A 21,229-nucleotide genomic window follows, 5' to 3' on the forward strand; every position below is an offset into this window, starting at 1 on the left:
TATACGTAGGTAGCTATTTATATTTTTGGCCTTGGTAACAGTAAGTGTTGCCAGGCACTATCTGACATTGTCATTGGAAACTTGACATTGTCGAACATAAGAACATAAGAACACATTGTCATTTGAGCGCGGTTTGTGTTGTTTACAGTGAATTGAAAAATTCATGTCGGGCAAAAAATGGAATTAACTCGTGAACATTTTCGTGCGATTATTTTTCATAACTTTCGACGTGGATTATCAAGACAAGAGTGCATCGATGAACTTAATTCTTCATACAGCGAGAAAGCACCATCCTACAGCACTGTAAAAAATTGGTATAACGAATTCAATCGTGGCCGACGTTCACTCCCGGACGTGAAGGTCGTCCAAAATCGGTTGTTATGCCAGAAAATATCGATGCTGTGCGTGAACTGATAAAGCAAGATCGTCATGTGACATACCGTGAGATTGAGGCATCTTTGGGCATTAGTATGACAAGCATCAATAAGATATTGCATGAACATTTGTCCGTAAAAAAAAAATTTGTTCGCGTTTGATCCCGCATAATCTGACAAACGCTCAAAAGAAGACTCGCGTTGATTGATGCAAGGAAATGTTGAAAAAATACGTTCAATCAAAGGCTGTGTATAACATCTACACAGGTGACGAATCATGGATCTATGCATATGAGCCTGAAACAAAACAGCAATCGACTGTATGGGTCTTCCAAGACGAGTCAAATCCAACAAAAGTTCGCGGAAGAAGCACATCGAAGCAAATGGTTTCTTCGGCATTACCGGTCATGTGGCGACAGTGGCGTTAGAGCACCGTAGGATGGTCAGTTCGGAATGGTACACGACCATTTGTTTGCCAGAAGTCGTCGGAGAAATTCGAGAAAAGCAGAAGAAGAGGCGAATCATTCTTCATCGCGAGCTCTCACACATCGGGTCAAACAAAGGAATTTTTGACCAGCCAAAACATCGAATTGATGGGTCAACCGCCGTACAGCCCTGATTTGGCATCCAATGACTTTTTCTTGTTCCCGCACATCAAAAATAAATTACGTGGTCAACGATTTTCGACACCCGAAGAAGCGGTTGATGCATTCAAAACGCATGTTTTGCAGTTACCTCAATCGGAGTGGAAAAAGTGCTTCGAAAATTGGTTCAAACGCATGCAAAAGTGTATTGATCATCATGGAGAATATTTTGAAAAACAATAAAACCAATTTCGATCATAAATATTTGTTTTTTCATTATTAGGCCAGAAATATGAGTAGCAACTCTCGTAGCATATAGTTTGGCCGAAATATTTAATAATTTTCTATTTTTTAAATATTTTTAGCATCTCCATATAGATCATTTGCTAAAGCTTCTCGAACAATCAAAATGTCAAACGACACAAGTATTATACATGAAGTTTGAAAAAAAATATCGAAAAATTGACGGAGTAGGAGTGATGTGAATATAAAAGCACGCCGGTTTGAAATATTATTACAGCGCGCGAGGTCTCCTTCGTTTACTATCTGGACAATTCAAAATCTGTTATTCGCGTCTTGAATTCTTTTGTCCGATATCTTCGATATATGTATGTACATATATATATATATATATATATAAGATCTGACTACGAATCCCACCTTATTTAAAAACTATTATAGTTTCAACACTCTATGTTAGGAATTTGGTCTCTATTTGAATTTAGAAAAATATCACATCGCAAGAACAAAAATATCTTATATATATTTACATAAAATGTATACATAAATGTATACATAACATTTATGTATAATAATAAGTATAAAAATATCGGAGATGTAATGATGTAAGTGGATGATTGCTCCTGTGGATAGTGGTAAGTGGATGATGGTTCCTACATATTAACCAATAGAGAACACGTTCCGGTACCAGATTTGCACGGTTGTCCCAACATAAGTCTACTCGAAGGCGACAATAAACTGTCCTTTTTACCTGTATATGTAATAAGAAAAAAATAGAATATTAGAATAACATTTTATAAAATATATGTGTATACACGCGCATACACGAGAGGAGGTATAATGAATTTATTATTATTTAAAAAAACTCGAACAGTACCACTAAAATATATCGTAAGTCAAAAGTATTTATCATTTGAGAAGAAAGCATTTCTCCGAGTCAATATTCATATGATCATTTTTCATCTTTATGGTAAATAGAATTAAAAAAATAGACTAAAAGTACACGCGCGTATAATTACATTATATCTTTATATTGCACCGCTTGTATACACAGAATTCATTATCACTCACCCTCCAATGTCGCATTTTTCAAAAAGTTCAATGAACTTTCGAAACTCATTTGTTGTAATGGCGAGGCAGAACTCTCCATTCCTTTACGACTGAGCGGTTGGAATGTGCCATCAAACGTCATATAGTCCGCAATTAATGACAGATGTCTAGAATCAACAGTGATACCATACATTTTGAAGACGTCTCTAACTTCTTTTATGATGACTCTGTTTGCAGCTTCAATTCCATATGTTTGAGAAATATTGTAGATGTCGTTCGAATACAATTTGTTTAAATTAAGAACATTATCATATTTAAACATTTCCTGTAAGAAAAGGGAATATGTAACATTTACGAGGAATATAGAAGAGTGACAAATTTCTACATATAACCTACTTATGATTCATATTTCACTTACCACTATGTTCAAACCGTCTGTTTTGAGAATAGTCTCGCCTTCATTATTTTGGAAAGTAAAGGCTCTCTTGATACACGGGGTTTCCCATAGGACAGTTTTGCTCGCAACATTCCTAATTATCGTTGGCAGATCTAATTTTATCATCTTAAGCGGTAACTGAAATGGAGGTTTCAAGATATTCATATCTTATGCAGCATTGTTGATTATATTGGTACGATTTAATAAACAGAATGAAATTTCATACACTCCACGTTGTATGATTTTTGATATAACGAGAATTTTATTTTTTATAAATATTTCATTCCGAAGTAATATAAAAAATGTGTTGCACGACAAATCTTTAAATATGACAAATACTCACCCAGAATACAAATTGACACCAAGAGAATTTATTTTCATCATAATCATAATCCAAAGCATTCTTATACATATGTGTGACTTCACTTCTTCTTGTAGTATTATGTTTATCATTTTTCTTGTAATTTAACTCCTCTGTTACATAATCGTCATCATCTTCATCATACTCGTTCCCCGGAGCTTTATTTGCGTTATTACCGTCTGCCTCTTCGTCTTTATCGTTCATGACACTTTCTATTTCCTCTTCTTCGGGATCCTCGTATTCCTGATTCTCTCGATGACGCGATATCGATCTACTCATCGTGGCATCAGCGTCTTCCGCAGCATCTTCCTCATCGGATGATTCATGCATCTCTCCTAAGTCTCTCCGCATACCTACTCTTCTTTCCGCACCTTCTCCTTCGTCAGGATCAGTCTGATCTAACGTTGCATCCTCGTCGTTCGTCTGTTTTTTATTATCCTCTTCAAAATGTAATAAATTGCCCGTTACTTTGGCGACTTTTTTAATTTCCTTAAATATATTCTTAAAGAAAATTTCCTCGGTACGCTTCATCACGTACCGCGGATAAACGGAGAATTCTCCCTTGTAATATTTGTGAGGCAGGAACTCTATCCTTATAGTATGCACTAATCTTCTGTTCGATGTATCTTCCATTTCCCTGCTTATCGCAATTGTCTTTAGAACGTCACTTAAAACGCACTTTGTTAATTTCACGCGCAGCTTCTTCGACTGCTTCGCAAGATTTTGCAAGTTGCTCTTGAAAGGTATCTCCATGCTCGGAGTTTTTATATTCTTCGATGCCATCATCAGAATCTCCCGTAATCTGGGAATACCCAAGGTCACGTTCATGTCCCCACGACCCGCAAAGTGGAACGTATTCAAGGTCATCTGGGTGGACGGCTCGCCTATAGATTGCGCCGCTAACAAACCGACTGGTTCACCGGGTGGACAGATAGTTTTCATAACTTTCATGGATAACAGATCCCTCAGGTCCTTCCTGGCGATATTCGATGAACGGGACAGATATTCTTCCAGTAAACCCTCCAATTGTTCTGACAGTACGCCAAATTCAACATCTTGCCTGTACCTCGACATTATCGGATCGGGACACCTTGCGCATTGCGCGCGAAACATTTTCCTCGTCTCCTTATCCGCTTTCACCCATTTTTTCACAAGTGTCAGCGCGGCCTTAGTCCTTCCGCAATGCTTCTCAATGCTATTTTTCTTCGTATTGTTATTCTGATTAACATTCTCCGAGGAAAATCTACTAAATTCGCTGATTCTCCTCTTCTCCAAAGGTGAACCGTTTTTAATCCGCCACTTCTTGATCTTCTTCGTTATCTTCGCGATCTTTTCATTATTACTCGATCCTGCTTTGAGACTCTCCAATGTCGCCGCGTCCATAAGAGCGTCTTTATTATCGACCAGGAAAGGCATTTGTTTCTTCTTCAAGAAACGCGAGCCAGGTATGTCGAGACCATCTTCGCCGTAATAGAACTGAATCAGGCTGCCGTCAGAGTCCCTGACCGTCGAATCGTAATTGACTACCAGACCCTCCAGATGCTTGATGAGACATCTCTGCAAATAACCGGATCTACTCGTTTTCACAGCGGTATCGACGAGACCCTCGCGACCCGCCATACAATGGAAGAAGAATTCCTGAGACCTGATGCCGGTCATGAATCTGCCGACGATGAAGCCACCGGCTCTGGGAGTCGGATCGTACGCCTGGAAACTCGGCAAACTCTTCCCGCTGATCATCAACGGCGGCCTTTTACCTTCCAACTCGATCTGCCCCAGCAAACACGATATCTGCATGGTGTTCACTGCGGACCCCTTTGCGCCGGACTGCACCATAAGTTGCAAATTATTGTCCGGGAATTTTTTCGACAGCCCTGCCGGTAAGCACGTTTTGTTAATGTCATTGGTGTAGACGTCCAGCGCGTTTTTGTACTTGCGATCGACCTGCGCGCGAAACTTTGCGTTATTCCAGTAGGATTCCTCCATTCTGTCTCTTACGTCATCTGTGGATGTATCCACGACGGATTTCTGTATATCAACTCCTATCAATTTACTAGCGGCGACGATTTTTCTGCGTTTCTCGTTGGCCTCGCGAGTTATCAGAATGTCCTCGATGCCGAGCGTGAATCCGTCCCACTGTAAGAATGCTTGGAAGAGCTTGCCGAATGCGCTCAGCGTCTTACTCGCGCACACACCGCCGTACAATTCGTAGATACAATGAATGAGACCATAGGGGGTCGCGCCGTAATGCGTTTTATCGAGCACACCGCACAACAGCTCGCCATGGCGAATTACAACTTCCACCTCCGACATGGTTTTCGGATCCTCGAATTCCTTCCCGCACTTCCAACGTCGCGACTCGCTCACCTGCCACTCCTTCAAACTGATTTTCGTGTTGGAAGTTAAATTGATTCGCGCCTTACCGGCGGGAATAATATTGATAATAACGGTCGATAGAATTTGCTTGCCCGACCATAGTGATCGCGGCTTGATGATGGCCGGCGGCAAGAGAATAATGTTGCCTCGTTTCATCGACAGCGCGGTATGCACCAGCTGCATGTAATCCGCCCTCGAGAAGAATCTACCTCTGGACGTTAATCGCACACCGGACACCATGTGATCCTGTATGAGGCCGCTCAACGGCGTTCCATCTTTCGGCACGAGATACTGATTCGACACACTGGCTATGTTGTAACCCTCGCTTCTGGCCAGTTCGTTCTGCGGGAAATGTGCGTTCACCTCGTCGCCGTCGAAGTCCGCGTTGTACGCTTTGCAATTGGCGTAATGAAGACGCAAGGTCTTCTCACCTTTAAGAATACGTGCTTTGTGCGCCATTATACTCGGTTTGTGCAGCGTCGGCTGCCTGTTTAACAGCAACACGTCGCCGTTCTGCAGGTGACGGTGTATCACCTTGATGCCGCTGAAAAACTTGTTGGCTCTGCTGTTCGCCGTTAGGAGGCGCTTCGCGATAGCTTCTCTCTTGGTAGCGTCGATATTGCTGATGGCCTGTATCAGCCCATCCTCGTTCTCCACCATAACCGCTCCGGGATGGATGTCGGGTCCGTTCAGAACCAATCGCCGTAATTCAACGACATTCCACGGTGTCACCGGCACGGGATACGTCAGTTTGAGAGCGAAAGCCTCAGGGATACCGATCTCGTCGATATTCAAGTTAGGATCCGGAGTAATGACCGAGCGTGCAGCGAAATTCACCCTCTTACCCATCATGTGCATCCTAATGATACCTTCCTTCTTCTCGATAATCTGTTTCAAGCCTTGACAGTGAGCAGACTCCGAAGTTTTGCCCATTTCACGATCCATCAGGTGATCTACGTTTACTTGCAAACCCTGCCAAGCATTGTGCAATTTCTCGATTGCCGTGAGTCCTCTTATCTGATCGAAGACCAGCCGGCCCTCTTGAGGCAGCTGATCTGTACCTCCGTCTTGGATAGTTTGTATAATATTTCTCAAGATGAGGCAGTCTTGCATGATGTTCTTGTACACATGGGTTTGCGGATGCTCAATCATTTGACCGTGAAGCATGTTCACCGGCCGCACGATCGGCGGCAATACAGATATCACTTCAAGGAAGAATATATCGGTGGGATATTCTATGTCCATTAAATCCAGACAGGGTATAATTAACTTAAGAAAATCCTTCTCATTGTTCCACAATTGGCGGAGATATTCTTTCGACTGATCCGGCATGATCATCACTGTCTCCAACTTATGCACTATTGTACTAGACACTATTTCTTTAGAAGGATTAGCCCTATTCAATTTAGTTGTCATTATTTTATTTTGCATCACTGAAATCCTCGGTATAACTTCGTGACAATTGATGCATATTTTCCCGGCGGTATATTGTTTCAGTATGTTCTCGACGTACATGTGCCACTGCATATTGATGTTCTTTGTATTTATTTGATCCTTGTGATTCTCGTGAGACATATCAGGACTGAATCTATTCCTGTTGTGGAGATTTTCCATGTAATTGTCGATAAAATCGCGAAAGTATTCAGTTTGTGCTTCTAAAACATTCGGCATTTCCGCTACTGCTGATGTTACTTCCTGATCCAAACCATCAATATCACTCAGTTGTCCTTGATAAAGTAACTTCCATTTTGCGGATAATAGCAATTTGACGTAAGGCGGTATTTGAAAGGCGAAACATGACAAGCACGACAATTTGATTAACATACATAATCTTTTGTGGAATAATGGGTTAACGACTGGCATCGGCAGTTCTATGTGCCCAAAGTGACCTGGACAAGTATGGATATTACCACCACATGTGCTACATGGTTCTGAGTTTCCCATTAATGGGCCTGAAATATATTAATTATATGTTTGAATAAATTTCATGTATAGTAAGATACAGTCTAATGGCTACTTACATAGATGAGTAAAATCTTATTATTTAGTTGTATTCTTTTATTCACCAAAATATTAAATATCTCAACTATGATTGTATATCTTAACAAAAAGTTAAAATGAAATTTTTTTTATTTAAAAACTATATTATGATAAGATGTATTTTACCTAAAGATGGATCATATAATCCACCCTTTAGAGGATGTCCAAGGATGTTAAAAGACAAGGGTGTCCTAATTTTCGCTACACTTAGATTTCTTATATCATTTGCTGTAAATATTGAGAACATCAAATATTTTGGATCCAAATGCTTTGGCAATTGACGTGGCTTGCTTCTGAATTTGCTCATTGCGATATTTGTCCAGATATTATAAATTGTAAATCTATGAAAAGATGAAAATATTTCTTACATACATCTTATATCGTATATATGTATTATTTCTATTAATTACTAATATCAGAACAACCAAAGCATATGCATGTAAATAGACTAGCATAATAGCATTAACCAATAAATTGTAACATTTCAAAGTTTTCCATGAAAAATACATTGATTTGCAGAAAATTTGTGTAATAACTTCACGAGTTAAGGCTATTATACCGAGTTATATACACGTGAAGATAACCTCTATGGATTTATCGTTTGACATAAATTATAATAATTATTAAAAATGTTAATACATCCATTTTAGTGAATATATATTGACATGCGCGCAAATTGAATTGATTTTATTATTTTGTACCTTTCATTTACATAAAAATTAAACCATCTTCGCGCCGACAATACATGTATTTAAAAGTGATAGATACGCCCAATAATATTATCGTTTTGATAAAATTTAGATTATTTAATAATATCTTACTTTGAATGTACTTACATATTCTACGAAAATAAAGGAAGTACAATGTGACGAGAATACTTAACAATTGTCACAAAATTTTAATTTCCAAACGAGTGAAGTTTTTCATAGAATTTGCACGTAGGATGCTACGACGTTTGCCGCGCGGCGGAAGTTGGTGCGGTAGCCAATCAACAGGTCTGTTTGTTTTCACTGCACCGTTAAACTAGTGCAATAAGTTGAAGCAAGACAAGTATGTTTTTTCACTTCAGCTTATTGCACTAGTTCAGCAGTGCAGCGAAAACGAACAGACTTAAAGTATCATTTTTCTCGTAATATTCTACTGCGGTATATTCGATTTGGGTACTCGCGCACTGTGAATGTTCGCGTTTATAAAAGTCCTTGCAGTGTCAGGCAACAAAACAGAGAAAATAACATAGTCAATAGATTTCCAACCTATCAGAAACCGTGTATAAGAGAGAATTCACACCTTGACAGAAAAGCAGTAGCCAATCAGAACTCGCGCTGGTAGTACGCTAGATAAGATAGTAGATAAAGTAGAAACTGTCTACTATCAGCGCGAGTTCTGATTGGCTGCTGCTTTCCTACTTTCTGCCTTTCTGTCAGAGTGTGAATTCTCTTTCCGGATCTCTCTGCTTGCACACAACTAAATTAAACGCAGCTATAGCACAAGTCTCGACCAATGAGCATGTTTTGCGAATCAATATGGCTGCTTTCTGCTAGATGTTCATTGGTCGAGACGGTTTTATGCAGCTTTGCTGTGCATACGCTTTTGTGTGCGGTAGCTCTCAAAGGTAAAGGATCGTTTAACCTCTTACGGTGTATGTGACATTCTTTCCAAGCAAGCAGTCTAATGTTCGTACCTTAACGTCTAACGTTACTCAAGTAATAGTGATATATGTGCACGTTTTTCATTTATTTCCACTTTCCTGATGATTGACATTGAAAACTTGCAATTTCAGCGAATATGGTAGCTGTGCATTTGTACGATTCGACAATTTGTCGATTATGCGCAGCGGACAATGGCAACGAATTGTTGTTCGTCAGTGAGACAGGCGAGACAGACTTGAGTTCACTCGTGAATCGATACTTACCGCTGAAGGTGAGTTACTGCCACACTTTTAAAATGCCGGTCAAATATCGGACAACAACTTGATTTCCTCCTGACTGATCCTGCCAATTTTCACAAATCTGTATAGCTGCTACATTGACTACTACACTGATCAAAACTCAATGTTGTTTATTTGATTATTTCCTTTTAAACAATTGTTTTTATAAAATAAAGTACTTAATTGTTTTTGTATGCAAAATATGTTTTTATATATATATATATATATGTATATATTTATCTATCTATCTATCTATCTATTTATCTATCTATCTATCTATCTACATAAATATGTGTTACAATATGTTACCATCTGATTATTCAGAAGTAAAGTTAATTTATATGTTACGTAGATATCTTTCTTTTGATTTATGTCCGTATGTGATATATATTGATAAAAGTTTTAACAAAATTGTCTGATGTATAAATTATTAATATTATTATTATCTTTCTTAGTGAGAAAAACTTAAAATACACAGATTTTTATATAAGCACATAGGAAGGAAAATTATAGTATTAACAAATCACAAGTTATTGAATTATAGTATTATATAATGATTATAGAGAATTTTCAAATCATTAGATACTTTAAAATATGTAACAGTTCATAGGAGAAGTTAATTAGACATTGGTATATCTATTAACAAAAATATGCTTTATTAGTATAATTAAAATTATTATATAGCTTCTCCTGTAACTCTGTAATTCATATTATGATTCTAATTTTTATATTATTTTTTTGTAAGGTTCGAGACGATGGCAAATTACCAAGAACAATTTGTCCAGGCTGTAACATTCAACTAGAAGCAACAGTTCAGTTTTTACAGCTGTTAGTGAATGGACAACAAAAGTTACGAGAAATGTGGAAACATGAGGTGGAGCAACGCAGAGCTGAACGTTTGTTAGATAAAAGAGTAAATATAGACCGTGTAGCTCAGCATAATGAGAATGAACAGGATGAGCAACAAAACATTGTTAAAGGTAATAAAACCTTTTATCTACGTATGTTTGTATTGACAGAAAGATTTTGGCATTTTATTCTATCAAAATATTATTTGTGAATTTATTATTTTAGTAACGTCAGAAGGATCCATGTATCCAGCAGAACATGAAATGAGTTTACAAATAGAAGGTTTGACTAAGCCAAAAAGGAAACGTGGACGTCCACCTAAAGTACACACAGAAGCAGACACTTTGGTTTGTAATACATTATTAAGTTGGTTCGATACTTCATCATGATCTACTATCTGATTTTTATTTAACATTTAAATATTAGTATTTATATTTATAATAGATTCTCTTTTGTTCTATATCTACATATATAATTTGAACATTTAGTTATCTTGGTCTGATGTTTACAGCACACTGATTTTATGGCTAATCCAATATTCAATATTGAAGTTAACGATTTTGTGTTAACAATTTTTTTAATTAATATATATTAACTTTAATAGATTTATGAAAGTTGCATTTTATATAGTTATACATTACACAATTTTTTTTATTAGTTTTGAAAATAAAATCTGAAAATTTTGCAATATAAAATATTTTTTCAGAGTTCTTACAGTTTCTTTCAAAAATTTTCAAAGTAGTAATTGAAACTCGAGTGATTTTTAATTATATTTATAATTTATAATTTTATTTACAAGCTTATAAATGGAAAATATTGAGGATCTTGCCTAATAAATATATATTCATTTCCAAGATATATTAAAAAATACTTTCATTTTATCTAGAATGTATAATAAATCGTCTAGAAAATCAGGGAATTCTCAAGATAGATATCTTGTCAATATGTATTAGAATTTTCTTATTTACATGCATTATATGAAAGGCAACAAAAGAAAATCCTGTAGAAACTGTGAGCCAAGGTGAAGAGGATAAACAAGAAGAAATCGATGAAATGGATGGTGATGGAAGGCGCAGGAGAAAACGTAAAGTTCCAAAAAGGTATACTGAAAAAAAGAAACTTCTTTGTTTTAATACGTTTTAATGATTAATGAATTTACACAGATTTATGGAAGCAGTACAAGGAAAGGAACTAGAAAGAATTTTTAAGGAGGAGGGTGTGATTGATGAAGAAGATGATGATCCTGAAATGCATGATGATTCTGAGGAAGCATTAAATTCTTCTATTCAGGATGGTCAGGAAGGTTTGCATAATATTTTGAAAGCCTGGTATAAAAAATTAAAACATTTTCGCTACTTACTCATATATTTTATGTGTTTTGCAGAAGTAATTGGTCATCTTGAAACGGAAGAAGGTAAAGACTTGGGTGAATTGGTAGTTGTGAATCGTGCACGAGGGAAAACAAAACTAAACCGACGGAAGACCAAATTTACTTGTCAACTTTGTGGCAGAGGTTTTCTACAACGCAGCAGATTCATAGTACACAAGTAATATTTTCTGCAAAATCTTGGACAATTCATATTAGATTATGAAAATGGAGTATTTTAGAATTGAAATATAGTTTAAAATCTTGTATTTACGATCATTTTAGATATGATCAAATAATCTTAATAATTGGAATATGTTTTAAATATGCATAAAAATTCTCAATTTTTAATACAACACTAGGAGCTTTCATAAAAGCGTGAGATATGAGTGTACACAGTGTAAGAAGCTCTTCATCAGCAAGGATAACCTGATGTTGCATCAGAAGACAACTCTGCACAATTCGAATTCTGTGAACGAGAATGTCGAGGCGCCGAATTCACTCGAAAGGATTGAGATAGCCAACGCAGAGCAGAACACTTCAACGTCGATAACCGAGGTAGAAGATGATATCAATGGCGCGATTAAATGTGTGCAGCACAGTAAAAAACACGAAGAGAGACACAAAAGCTACATTCAACGAAAAAAGCAGATCAGTGAGCACTCAGTGATCATTGTCTGTGATTATTCTTTTAGATTCTTGGTAGGAATTCAGGAATTTATATATATATGGAGTGATAATCACTAAGAGTGAGTTCAGTTTGGACGCTCATCTGTTGTGAGCGTTTATACTTGTAAGCGTCGCTTTCAGTCGTTCAATTTAATGTCTGAGCTCTTACGGAATACCTTTCATTTTGGCTATTGTAAACGATTATAAGTGTTAAGATGGCGGACGATAAAATATTGTGCATGTTATTTTGTCAAATGATATTATTATTAGGAAGATTTTTCGTTGAGAAGGTATATAAAAATCCTTATGATAAGGATTTAGAGGATACGCAAGATAACTTAAACTTTCATGTAATGATCTCGTAACTTCGTTAATTATTTTTAATATGATCTCCCTGCTATTTCTCTCGAATATTTATGATATTTCAGAGGAGTAAACTGGATAAAGAATACCCATGTGATATCTGTGGCAAAGTCCTAAATCATCCCAGCTCCGTCGTGTATCATAAAGAAGCCGAGCATAATAACGGGCGTCGTTTTGTCTGTAACAAATGTGGGAAGAGTTTCAAGCACAAACAGTTGCTCCAGCGTCATCAGTTAGTGCATTCAGATAACCGGCCATACGTTTGTAAGTCATGTAATGCCAGTTTCAAGACTAAGGCGAATCTGATTAATCATCAGTTTACTCACACGGGCGAGAAGAAATACTTCTGTGACATTTGTAGCCAACAATTTGCGCACAAGACCAGTCTCACGTTGCATTACAGGTGATTATTTCTTGGATTCAAGGAATTTTAGATTTTATTTTTATTAATATTGAGTACATAGCATATGGGAGGTGAGGGAGAGTCAGGACAATTTTGATATTTTCTCTTCTGTAGCTTGTTTCGCAAAATTTCGTAGCAACAAAAATTAAGATTGATCTGTTACTTCACTGAAGAAGTTAATACAAAGTTTGGACGAATTATAATAAATTATCATCTTTACAATTTGGTGAACTAAGTTTTCTTACATGTCACATAGAGACAAATTAGCTGTGTCTCAATAAAAAAATGTACTATCAACTGTTAGAAACAAAATAACTCTGTCACAACTCTCCCTTGGTACCAATTCTTCCTCATCTCCCCTACATATGGCATAAGCATAATGTATATAGTAATGTAAACTCCTAAAAACGCAAATGTAAAAAACTACATCGTTAGATATGAACAAATGTTTCATTCTTGGGTTTTCATCTTCATAAAAATTTAAAAAAAAAAGGAGATGAAAAAACATTTATCACGAATACAGAATAGAACAGTAAACACAAAAAAATCGAATAGAGTAACTTTTATATATTTCCTCATCACTCAAAGTTCATATGAATGAAAGTTCGTCTGTTTCAGATGGCATAGTGGCCACAAACCGTACACTTGCGAGGTATGTCAGAAGAGTTTTTCTCAAAATGGCAATCTGCAAGAGCACATGCGCATTCACACTGGCGAAAAGCCGTATTGCTGCGACCATTGTGGTCGCAAATTCACTACATCATCCCAGTTTAAACTGCACGTGAAACGACACACCGGCGAGCGACCTTGGAAGTGCGAGTTTTGTGCAAAATGTTTCTTGCATAAAGATACATGGAAGTGTCATGTACGTCGGCATAAGGGCGAACGTCCATTTCAATGCGCGCATTGTAATCGCGGATTTACGGAACAATGGGCACTGAAGAAACATTTCCGCTTGCATACTGGTAATTAGAGTATAACTTTAATAACCTAATTTTAAAGTATAGTCCTCAAAACGTAAAGTATTAAAGTATAATCCTCGAAACGTAAAAATGTATTAAATGTATTTGTTCGGAACTGTGAATTAAATCAACCATCATCGATTGATTCAATATGACATTTAAAAACTAAAAAGCAACTTAAAGGAAGACAATTACCAAGTCGATCCTACAGCCATCTTATTGCCAAATGTCATCCAAATTATTGTCTCTATCTATTTGTGAGCTCACGAGAACTTTTGCAAGCTTCTAATAGATAAATATCTCTATCGTTGTATAATTTTAAGAACCTTTTTTTTTTGAAATGCTGAACTTCAACATAGACACGAGTGAAAACTTCATTTTAAATTATTGTCTTAATTATATTGCTTCTTGCAGGTGAAAAGCCTTATTCCTGCGATTTGTGTGGCAAAGCCTTTGCTGATTGCTCAAATTTAACAAAGCATAAAAAGGTATTCTAGCGATTTCTATCTCCTCTGTCTAATTCTGATAGCTGCAATTTAGTAAAATCACTAATTTTCATAGGTGCACAGGGAAAATAAAGTGCTAACTGTGGACAAAGCGGGAGGATCCCCAATTGGCGAGGTGTGGCAAATCTTACCAAACTCACAGGAGAGTGACGAACAAGCACTCGTCAATGATCAAATGACGCAAGTGATTGCGACTGATGAAGCATCTACCGATGGAATTCAACAAATTATCTATGTGTCCTATCAAGATCCTGATGATCCCAATCAATCACGAACATTGCATTTTGGTATACACAGTCGATTTGTATTTTATATATTGTGTGCGTGCATGCGTGCGTGCGCGCACGCGTGTGTGTGTAATATACATGTATATTTATCATCTTGATTATATTAGTCGAGATTCATTAACAAATATTTTTGTCAAATATTAATCAATTAACCGATATTAATTCAACTGTATTAAAATATAGTCGATACTAGCGCGATAAGAAATAAGGACGGAATAACATCAGATATAAACTCATTGCCACGTTTAGACGTTGAGAACGACGAAATAATTGCCGACAAAATTACAAATAATACAGCCAGCAATAACGAAGAGCAATCTGGAATAGAGCTTTCCGACTCTGATTTACAGTTGCAGGTAACAATAGATACCAATAGTTATTTTTTCATGTAAAATTTTTGATAAACATTTTGTTTTTATGGGATTATATAAATGGCATTTTCAGATTACAGATGAAGAAGGTAATCCTATTCCGCTGTCGATCCAAGAAGCCCGGCAGCTTCTTTCTCAAGGACACTTTATTAGTCAATTGAGCGACGGCCAAACTATTCGCGTTCATTCTGGAATGCTTACGCAACAGTCCACGCATGCCTTGAACATTCATGTTGATGAGGAGGCTGCTGTAACCGCGGCAATGAAAGGGGAAATTACGACCCGTCCGACCAAAAACGTTGAAACTATGTCGGTAGTTCAAACCGACGCGGAAGCAATCGTCAAAGCTCTCGAGGTAATCTAGAAAAAAAATATATTAGCAAATAATTGCGATAAAATTTGGATATATACAAATTTCTGCGTGCACTCAAGAGTAGCTTTGACATTTTTTTTTATAAAAAAAGTCACGAACACCTTGAATTTTTTAAATGGCATCATGCTATTTTTTTCCATAGTACAGTTTAGAAACTTTTATTCTAGTGCTATTTTTTTCCATAGTGCAATTTAGAAACTTTTATTCTAAGTCTGTCAACAGCATCAAAGCTGCTCTTGAGTGCACGCAGAAATTTGATTTATTAAACTGTGTAGTTACATAAATTATTATTTTTTTTTTATATAGATCTTGATTTCAAAAGTCAATAAAAATTGGTTTTAATAATGTTTTGACGTGGGATTCTAAATCTAATATCTAGGGTTCGCGGAGCGTTATCTTTATTATTTCTCTTTTCAAAAAATTTCTTAATATCAACAAATATTTTAATTATATTTTTTAGGATGAAGATACAGATGCGACGGCAGTCGCAACAATTAATCAGTTAGAAGGAGGAATCATGGACAGTGAACATGCGATAGAATTTACAACTCAAGATGGGCAAAAAGTTCGCGTCCTGACATCGTACCATGTCGATGGAATGCAGCTTACTCCAGAGTACCTGACTATTGTACAATAAACAAAAAAAGAAATAGACATTAATATATAGCTAGGTATATATGTAGACGTGTGTGTGTGCGCGCGCGCGCGTGTGTGTGTATGATGTGCACTTCACAGTTTTTGTAAGCATTTTCAACGATCAAATTAATCTCCTTGATTTCAGTAATTTTTTAGCAGTATTGAATGAAATATGCGATCTTTAAGCGATATTTATTTAGTCTAGAGAAGGTTGGACTGGTGATCGGTGCGAGTTAACAAACTTAGTAACATTGTGAAAATTAAAAAAATTTTAACATCTGTAGATATTTTTAGAGATTTTATAATATTTAAAACAGTGCGACATTTTAAGGAACGCCTAAGGACATTTTGCAAGTGTTTGCTATATATAACAGTAAATATGTGCCGAAGACACTTTCATAAATCGCAATTTCATCCATGACACTGCTTATGCACATAATGATGATATATCATCATATATACGATATATACACATAGTGATGATATATCATGTGTGTATGATATTAAAAACATAGTATTAGAAATTACATCAATAAATTATTTAAATCTTGTTAAAAGTAAGTCACTTATAAGAGAAATATGAAAACATGTAATAAACTTTATAAATGGGGGAAAAAATTACTTTCTGCGCTATTATTTAATATAATTTTTATGTTGCTTCGTCCATTGATGTACGAAGTATAGTATAGTTTCTGTACCCATACAGCACAGACTTCCAAGAGACGTCCTAAAAATATCCAAGATGTCCATCGGATAAAATGCATGGAGCATCGAGTGATGTCATTTTGTATGAAACCTATGAAATTATAAGCCTATATGAAAGGTATTAAACACCAAAAGGAACAGAAAAAACAAATAAAACATATTTCTAATTTTTTTCTGATTTATTTGCTAATTTAAAATCTAACATATTTTAAATAATACATAAGGAGATAATGCTTTTTTACATTTAGCTATGTTTATAAGTTATAATAAACACCATATTGTATTTCATTTTGCGTAATTTGTACAATTTCATTGTTAAATGAATATAACAAAATAAAGGTGAAAAAGGGATTACATTTTTTGTTTCAACCAATAATATAAATATCTAGACTAAGGTGATTTGCACCAATTCCGATTAACCTAATCGACTGATTAACTCAACGGAATTGACCAATCGCATTTGCCAATTAGCTAAACTGATTAATACGATTGGTCAATTCCATTAAGTTAATCTGTCCATTATAATTTAATATAAAATTTTCTAATTAGTGATCCAGTGAAAAGACTCTAGACACCGGTCGATATATGTGGATGTGCGCTAATGGCATCTGCCCACAGGACGCGGAAGTGCTTGCCGCATGGAGGAAGTTCGCACGGTAGCCAATAAACTTCTAGTTCTTATCAAAAAACGGCATGTTGATTGGCTACCACGCAAACTTCCATTGCGCAACAAGCATTGCTAAGTCCTGTGGGCAAAAATCATTTTTCCTTAAGTTTATTTTCCGATGCTGTTTTTCAAACTCATTTCATTGGCTACGAAACATATGAAGATGAATTTAAGACGGTCTTAAATATAAGATCTGACTATGAATTCCGGCCTAAATCTCGGATCGAGATCTGTTGACCGGATACGAAAGTTACTAAAAATTACTGGAAATTCTAATATCTTCCAAACATTAGCCAATAATCGTATAAATTTCCGTTACGCTTACATACACTTCCAAGCTACACTTTCATGCACTGCACTGACCACACTACCTCCTGACTCAGTGCAACAGTTCACTGAACTGCCTGCATTACATGCTGTTGCACTGCGAAAACGAACAGCGTTGATGACGTCATGATTATGTCATTCTCAACAAAAAGAACGCTTTAGTGTAAACTCCTTGCACTGGTGTGCACAGAAAGTGTTTCGAAAAAAAACAGACTTAATATATTAACCGGGTCTGGTAAATTTTTGGTACAAAAAATTGTTTGTTCTGGCAACACTGACATTACCTAAAACGTATGATTTTCACGATAGGCATAAAAATGAACATGACCTACATTACTTGATCTGATGAAATGTGAAGCTCTATCGTACATAATAGAATATAAAACCTTTATTATCAGCCGATATATGAGTTATACTACGTTGTCAATAAGTAGAATCCAAGATATCTAGATCTTTTCGTCGAAGTTGTTTGTAAAATCGGAAAACCATCGGAATCGTTGAACAACAAAAATGGCGTATCGTGGTGTTAAAGGTTCTGATCCGTTTGTGTCAAAAACCTCGCGAAATGAACGTTTCGCGCAAATGTCGAAGCAAGAACAAATTATTCAACAAAAGAAGCTGGAGATCCAGGCGAAAATGCAAGAACAGAAAGCGAAAGAAGCCGTCGAATGCATGAAAAAGTCAAATTCATCGGCCTCTACAACAACAAGCAGTAAAGGCAATGGTCCAAAGTAAGCCCTCTTTTAGAGTATTATTATTTAGAGTTTGTAACAATTTCGAGTTTTCTAAATGGAATACCTACTATTGTATACATATATACGTGTACATATATATATATATATGTAATTTGTGTTGTATATATATATACACATACACAAGTATATATATATACTTATTTATTTATTTATTTATTTATTTATTGATACATGGTATTCAAATATATTAGTTTGCATTATTTGTTTACATGTTTATAGGGATGAAAATGAAAAACTCACCTCATCCTACTGCATGAATGTATTTGCCAACGATGGCAGCTTTTTGGATCAGTTTAAGAGAATAGCAAATAATAAAGGAACTAGCAAACAAGAGATACAAGATAAATACGAAGATAAGAGAAGAGATGACAAGTGCTATGATGTTAGAGAAAGAGACAGAGATAGAAAACATCGAAATGAGAAAACTAGAGATTGGGATAGTCGACGAGACCGTAGGAGAAACGATTCACGTTGGGGAAGAAGTTCAGATAATAGAAAACATAGTTCCTCCTCAAGTCCATCGCCTACTAGACATAGATCACCATTAAGCCCAGAGACACGACATAGTTATAATCAGTCTCAGAATGGGCAGCGTGTACAGTTTAGTCAGCAATTTCCAATTCACAATAATAATCACATTTCTTCCATCCCGTCTCTCATGTCTCAGCCAGTGATGCAAATGACAAATATTCCTCCGCCAACTATGAGGAATTTGACACCAAATATCCCATCTGTGCATCTGCAGAGGCTGCCAGTATCAAAGAATTTTAACAATAATTACACTAATATAAACGATCATTCTAACAGTGCCAGAATGCAAGTTGCACCACCACCACATATTATACGTCCTCCGCCTCCACCACCTCCTATCCAAAGCATTCCGCCCAATACAAATGTTCCTCCGCCTAACATGCAGATTTCTCAGACTATGCCTATGGCCAATTTATCTTCAAACGGGCAACAGCACATCATACAAAATCCACAACAATGTAACATACAGCCACCAGCATGCAATGCTAACTTACAACCACCCAATATTCCTCCTCCTAACATACCACCACCAAACATTTTGCCATCGATGTCGCAGATGCCACCGACTATGATGCCTATCACTGGCTCGCAAACCATTGTGGTGACAGTACCGAATGTAGCTAATGTTCCACCGCCAAGTGTGATAACGCCTATGATAATGTCAGCGCCTCCGCCAGTGCATACTGTTTCATCGACGATCAATTCTGTTCCACCGCCAAACCTGAATATCCCCCCGCCAAACGTACCACCTCCCTCTGTCATACAAAATGCAGCACCGCCACCGTGTCTCATGTCCACCAGCTATGCCCTTTCTAATCAGGTACCAATTTCGGTGGGCCCACCTAACGTACAAATACCACCACCTGTGAGACCACCGATCAACCTACAGAGTTCCGAACAAGGTATGATATCACGCTCAACGAATATGAGCTTACTTTCGTGTTCACGCATAATAAATTCTTATTTATAAGCATTAATGACATTATTTTTACTTCTCGTGCGGTATTAACCAAATATTGTGGATTGTTGAAAAGATTATTTGTTTGCGTGAGACATGGTGTTAAATTGTATGAATAATATTTCATCGGGAATTAGTAAAAAAAAAAAAATACACGGCTATAAAGCGAATTGGGACGTTATTATACGTGTCTGACAAAGGATTCTAAGTGTGTCTAGTAGAGGCTGAGCAACTGGCACGCATTGTGGCTGACTGTGGAGATGAAATTGAACAAGAAGTACGCGAGAAGAACGCTCAAGATCCTAAATTATGGTAACTACTGTCCTCACTGGCCCTCGTTTTGTATTTCCTTGTCCCTCGTTTGTAATATGATTAATACTTGTATGATATTTGGAGATGACAATTTATTTTACATTATAGGATCTTTTACAAAGTCTATACTTCAGTAATTCTTGATAATATTTCAGTAATAATAACATAGTCAAATGCACAAACATCATTAAATATCCTGCTTAATGTGCATTGTTGCAAATATATACCCGCATCATTAAATATCAGCTATATATTACGAAGGGAATTGATTATTTTAATAAGATTAACCCGAAAACAGGATCAAGGAATTTAAGGGCATGTAGTCTGACAAAGATAAACAAAAGTCCATACCCCTAAAATCTTACTTTTCTCTTAGAACCATTTTGTAGAAACTGGATGAATTTCTTATATTTTCATAAAGTGAGCCACAATATTTTAGGTTTGATCAAGTTATAAAAGATGTATGCATTTTTACACTGAACATGCTTTTTCTTGCAATCACAGTAATGACGCCACATACATGTACATACAAGGTTTTTTTTTTATTTTAATCAACTTGAATATCTTTTAAACTAAGTAAGATATTGACATCTTGTTTTTTCAAAGAGAACACAATTTGATGAAAAAAAAATTGACCTTCGACCTCCGTTAAGGTCAAATGTTGATAAATATAAGTATAAAATGTAACATTTCGAAAATTATTCATTTTTTCTTAATCTTATTTTAGTATTTTTATAGGCAGGTTGACTTGAGGAATTGACTTATGTTTATTATTATTTATCAATTTATTTAAAAAGTTAT

At 36.2% G+C, this 21,229-nt stretch overlaps 3 protein-coding genes across 9 annotated transcripts in view; 2 read left to right on the plus strand and 1 right to left on the minus strand.

Moving 5' to 3' along the window:
• Positions 1-1,750: 1,750 nt before the first annotated feature.
• On the minus strand, positions 1,751-9,423 carry LOC106751302 (DNA-directed RNA polymerase I subunit RPA1). 3 transcript variants are annotated; one of them, XM_014632188.1, is made up of 6 exons: positions 9,374-9,423; positions 7,588-7,802; positions 3,028-7,373; positions 2,667-2,822; positions 2,270-2,573; positions 1,751-1,949 (listed from the first exon to the last, which is right to left on the minus strand). In XM_014632188.1, exons 2-6 carry the CDS (start codon positions 7,766-7,768, stop codon positions 1,852-1,854), a joined length of 5,085 nt encoding a protein of 1,694 aa, XP_014487674.1. In that variant the 5' UTR covers positions 7,769-7,802; positions 9,374-9,423; the 3' UTR covers positions 1,751-1,851. The 3 variants fall into 3 exon arrangements, with proteins under 3 accessions (XP_014487674.1, XP_014487665.1, XP_014487682.1); XM_014632179.1 differs by lacking the exon at positions 9,374-9,423 and adding an exon at positions 8,298-8,406; XM_014632196.1 differs by lacking the exons at positions 7,588-7,802; positions 9,374-9,423 and having other exon boundaries at positions 3,028-7,116; positions 7,248-7,327.
• On the plus strand, positions 9,019-17,083 carry LOC106751317 (zinc finger protein 3-like). 3 transcript variants are annotated; one of them, XM_014632216.1, is made up of 15 exons: positions 9,019-9,073; positions 9,242-9,381; positions 10,134-10,368; positions 10,463-10,584; positions 11,222-11,337; positions 11,401-11,540; positions 11,622-11,784; positions 11,966-12,161; positions 12,701-13,038; positions 13,657-14,003; positions 14,415-14,488; positions 14,562-14,793; positions 14,977-15,149; positions 15,238-15,519; positions 15,998-17,083. In XM_014632216.1, the coding sequence occupies exons 2-15, from the start codon at positions 9,247-9,249 to the stop codon at positions 16,172-16,174; spliced, it is 2,730 nt and encodes a 909-aa protein (XP_014487702.1). In that variant the 5' UTR covers positions 9,019-9,073; positions 9,242-9,246; the 3' UTR covers positions 16,175-17,083. The 3 variants fall into 3 exon arrangements, with proteins under 3 accessions (XP_014487702.1, XP_014487688.1, XP_014487696.1); XM_014632202.1 differs by having other exon boundaries at positions 9,033-9,134; XM_014632210.1 differs by having other exon boundaries at positions 9,062-9,164.
• Positions 17,084-17,995: 912 nt separating this feature from the next.
• LOC106751535 (SURP and G-patch domain-containing protein 1-like) overlaps positions 17,996-21,229 on the plus strand; it is a 7,565-nt gene continuing 4,331 nt past the window's right edge. For 2 of the 3 annotated variants that reach the window (XM_014632450.1, XM_014632443.1), the window contains exons 1-3: positions 17,998-18,603; positions 18,847-20,060; positions 20,326-20,428. In XM_014632450.1, coding sequence (XP_014487936.1) covers positions 18,383-18,603; positions 18,847-20,060; positions 20,326-20,428 — 1,538 coding nt within the window. In that variant the 5' untranslated portion in view covers positions 17,998-18,382. Of the gene's footprint in view, positions 18,604-18,846; positions 20,061-20,325; positions 20,429-21,229 lie in introns of all 3 variants that reach the window. The other variant, XM_014632436.1, reaches the window with a different exon arrangement.

The sequence above is a fragment of the Dinoponera quadriceps genome, unplaced genomic scaffold (genome assembly GCF_001313825.1).
Source record: "Dinoponera quadriceps isolate SergipeBrazil2010 unplaced genomic scaffold, ASM131382v1 scaffold46, whole genome shotgun sequence".
NCBI lineage: Eukaryota > Metazoa > Arthropoda > Insecta > Hymenoptera > Formicidae > Dinoponera > Dinoponera quadriceps.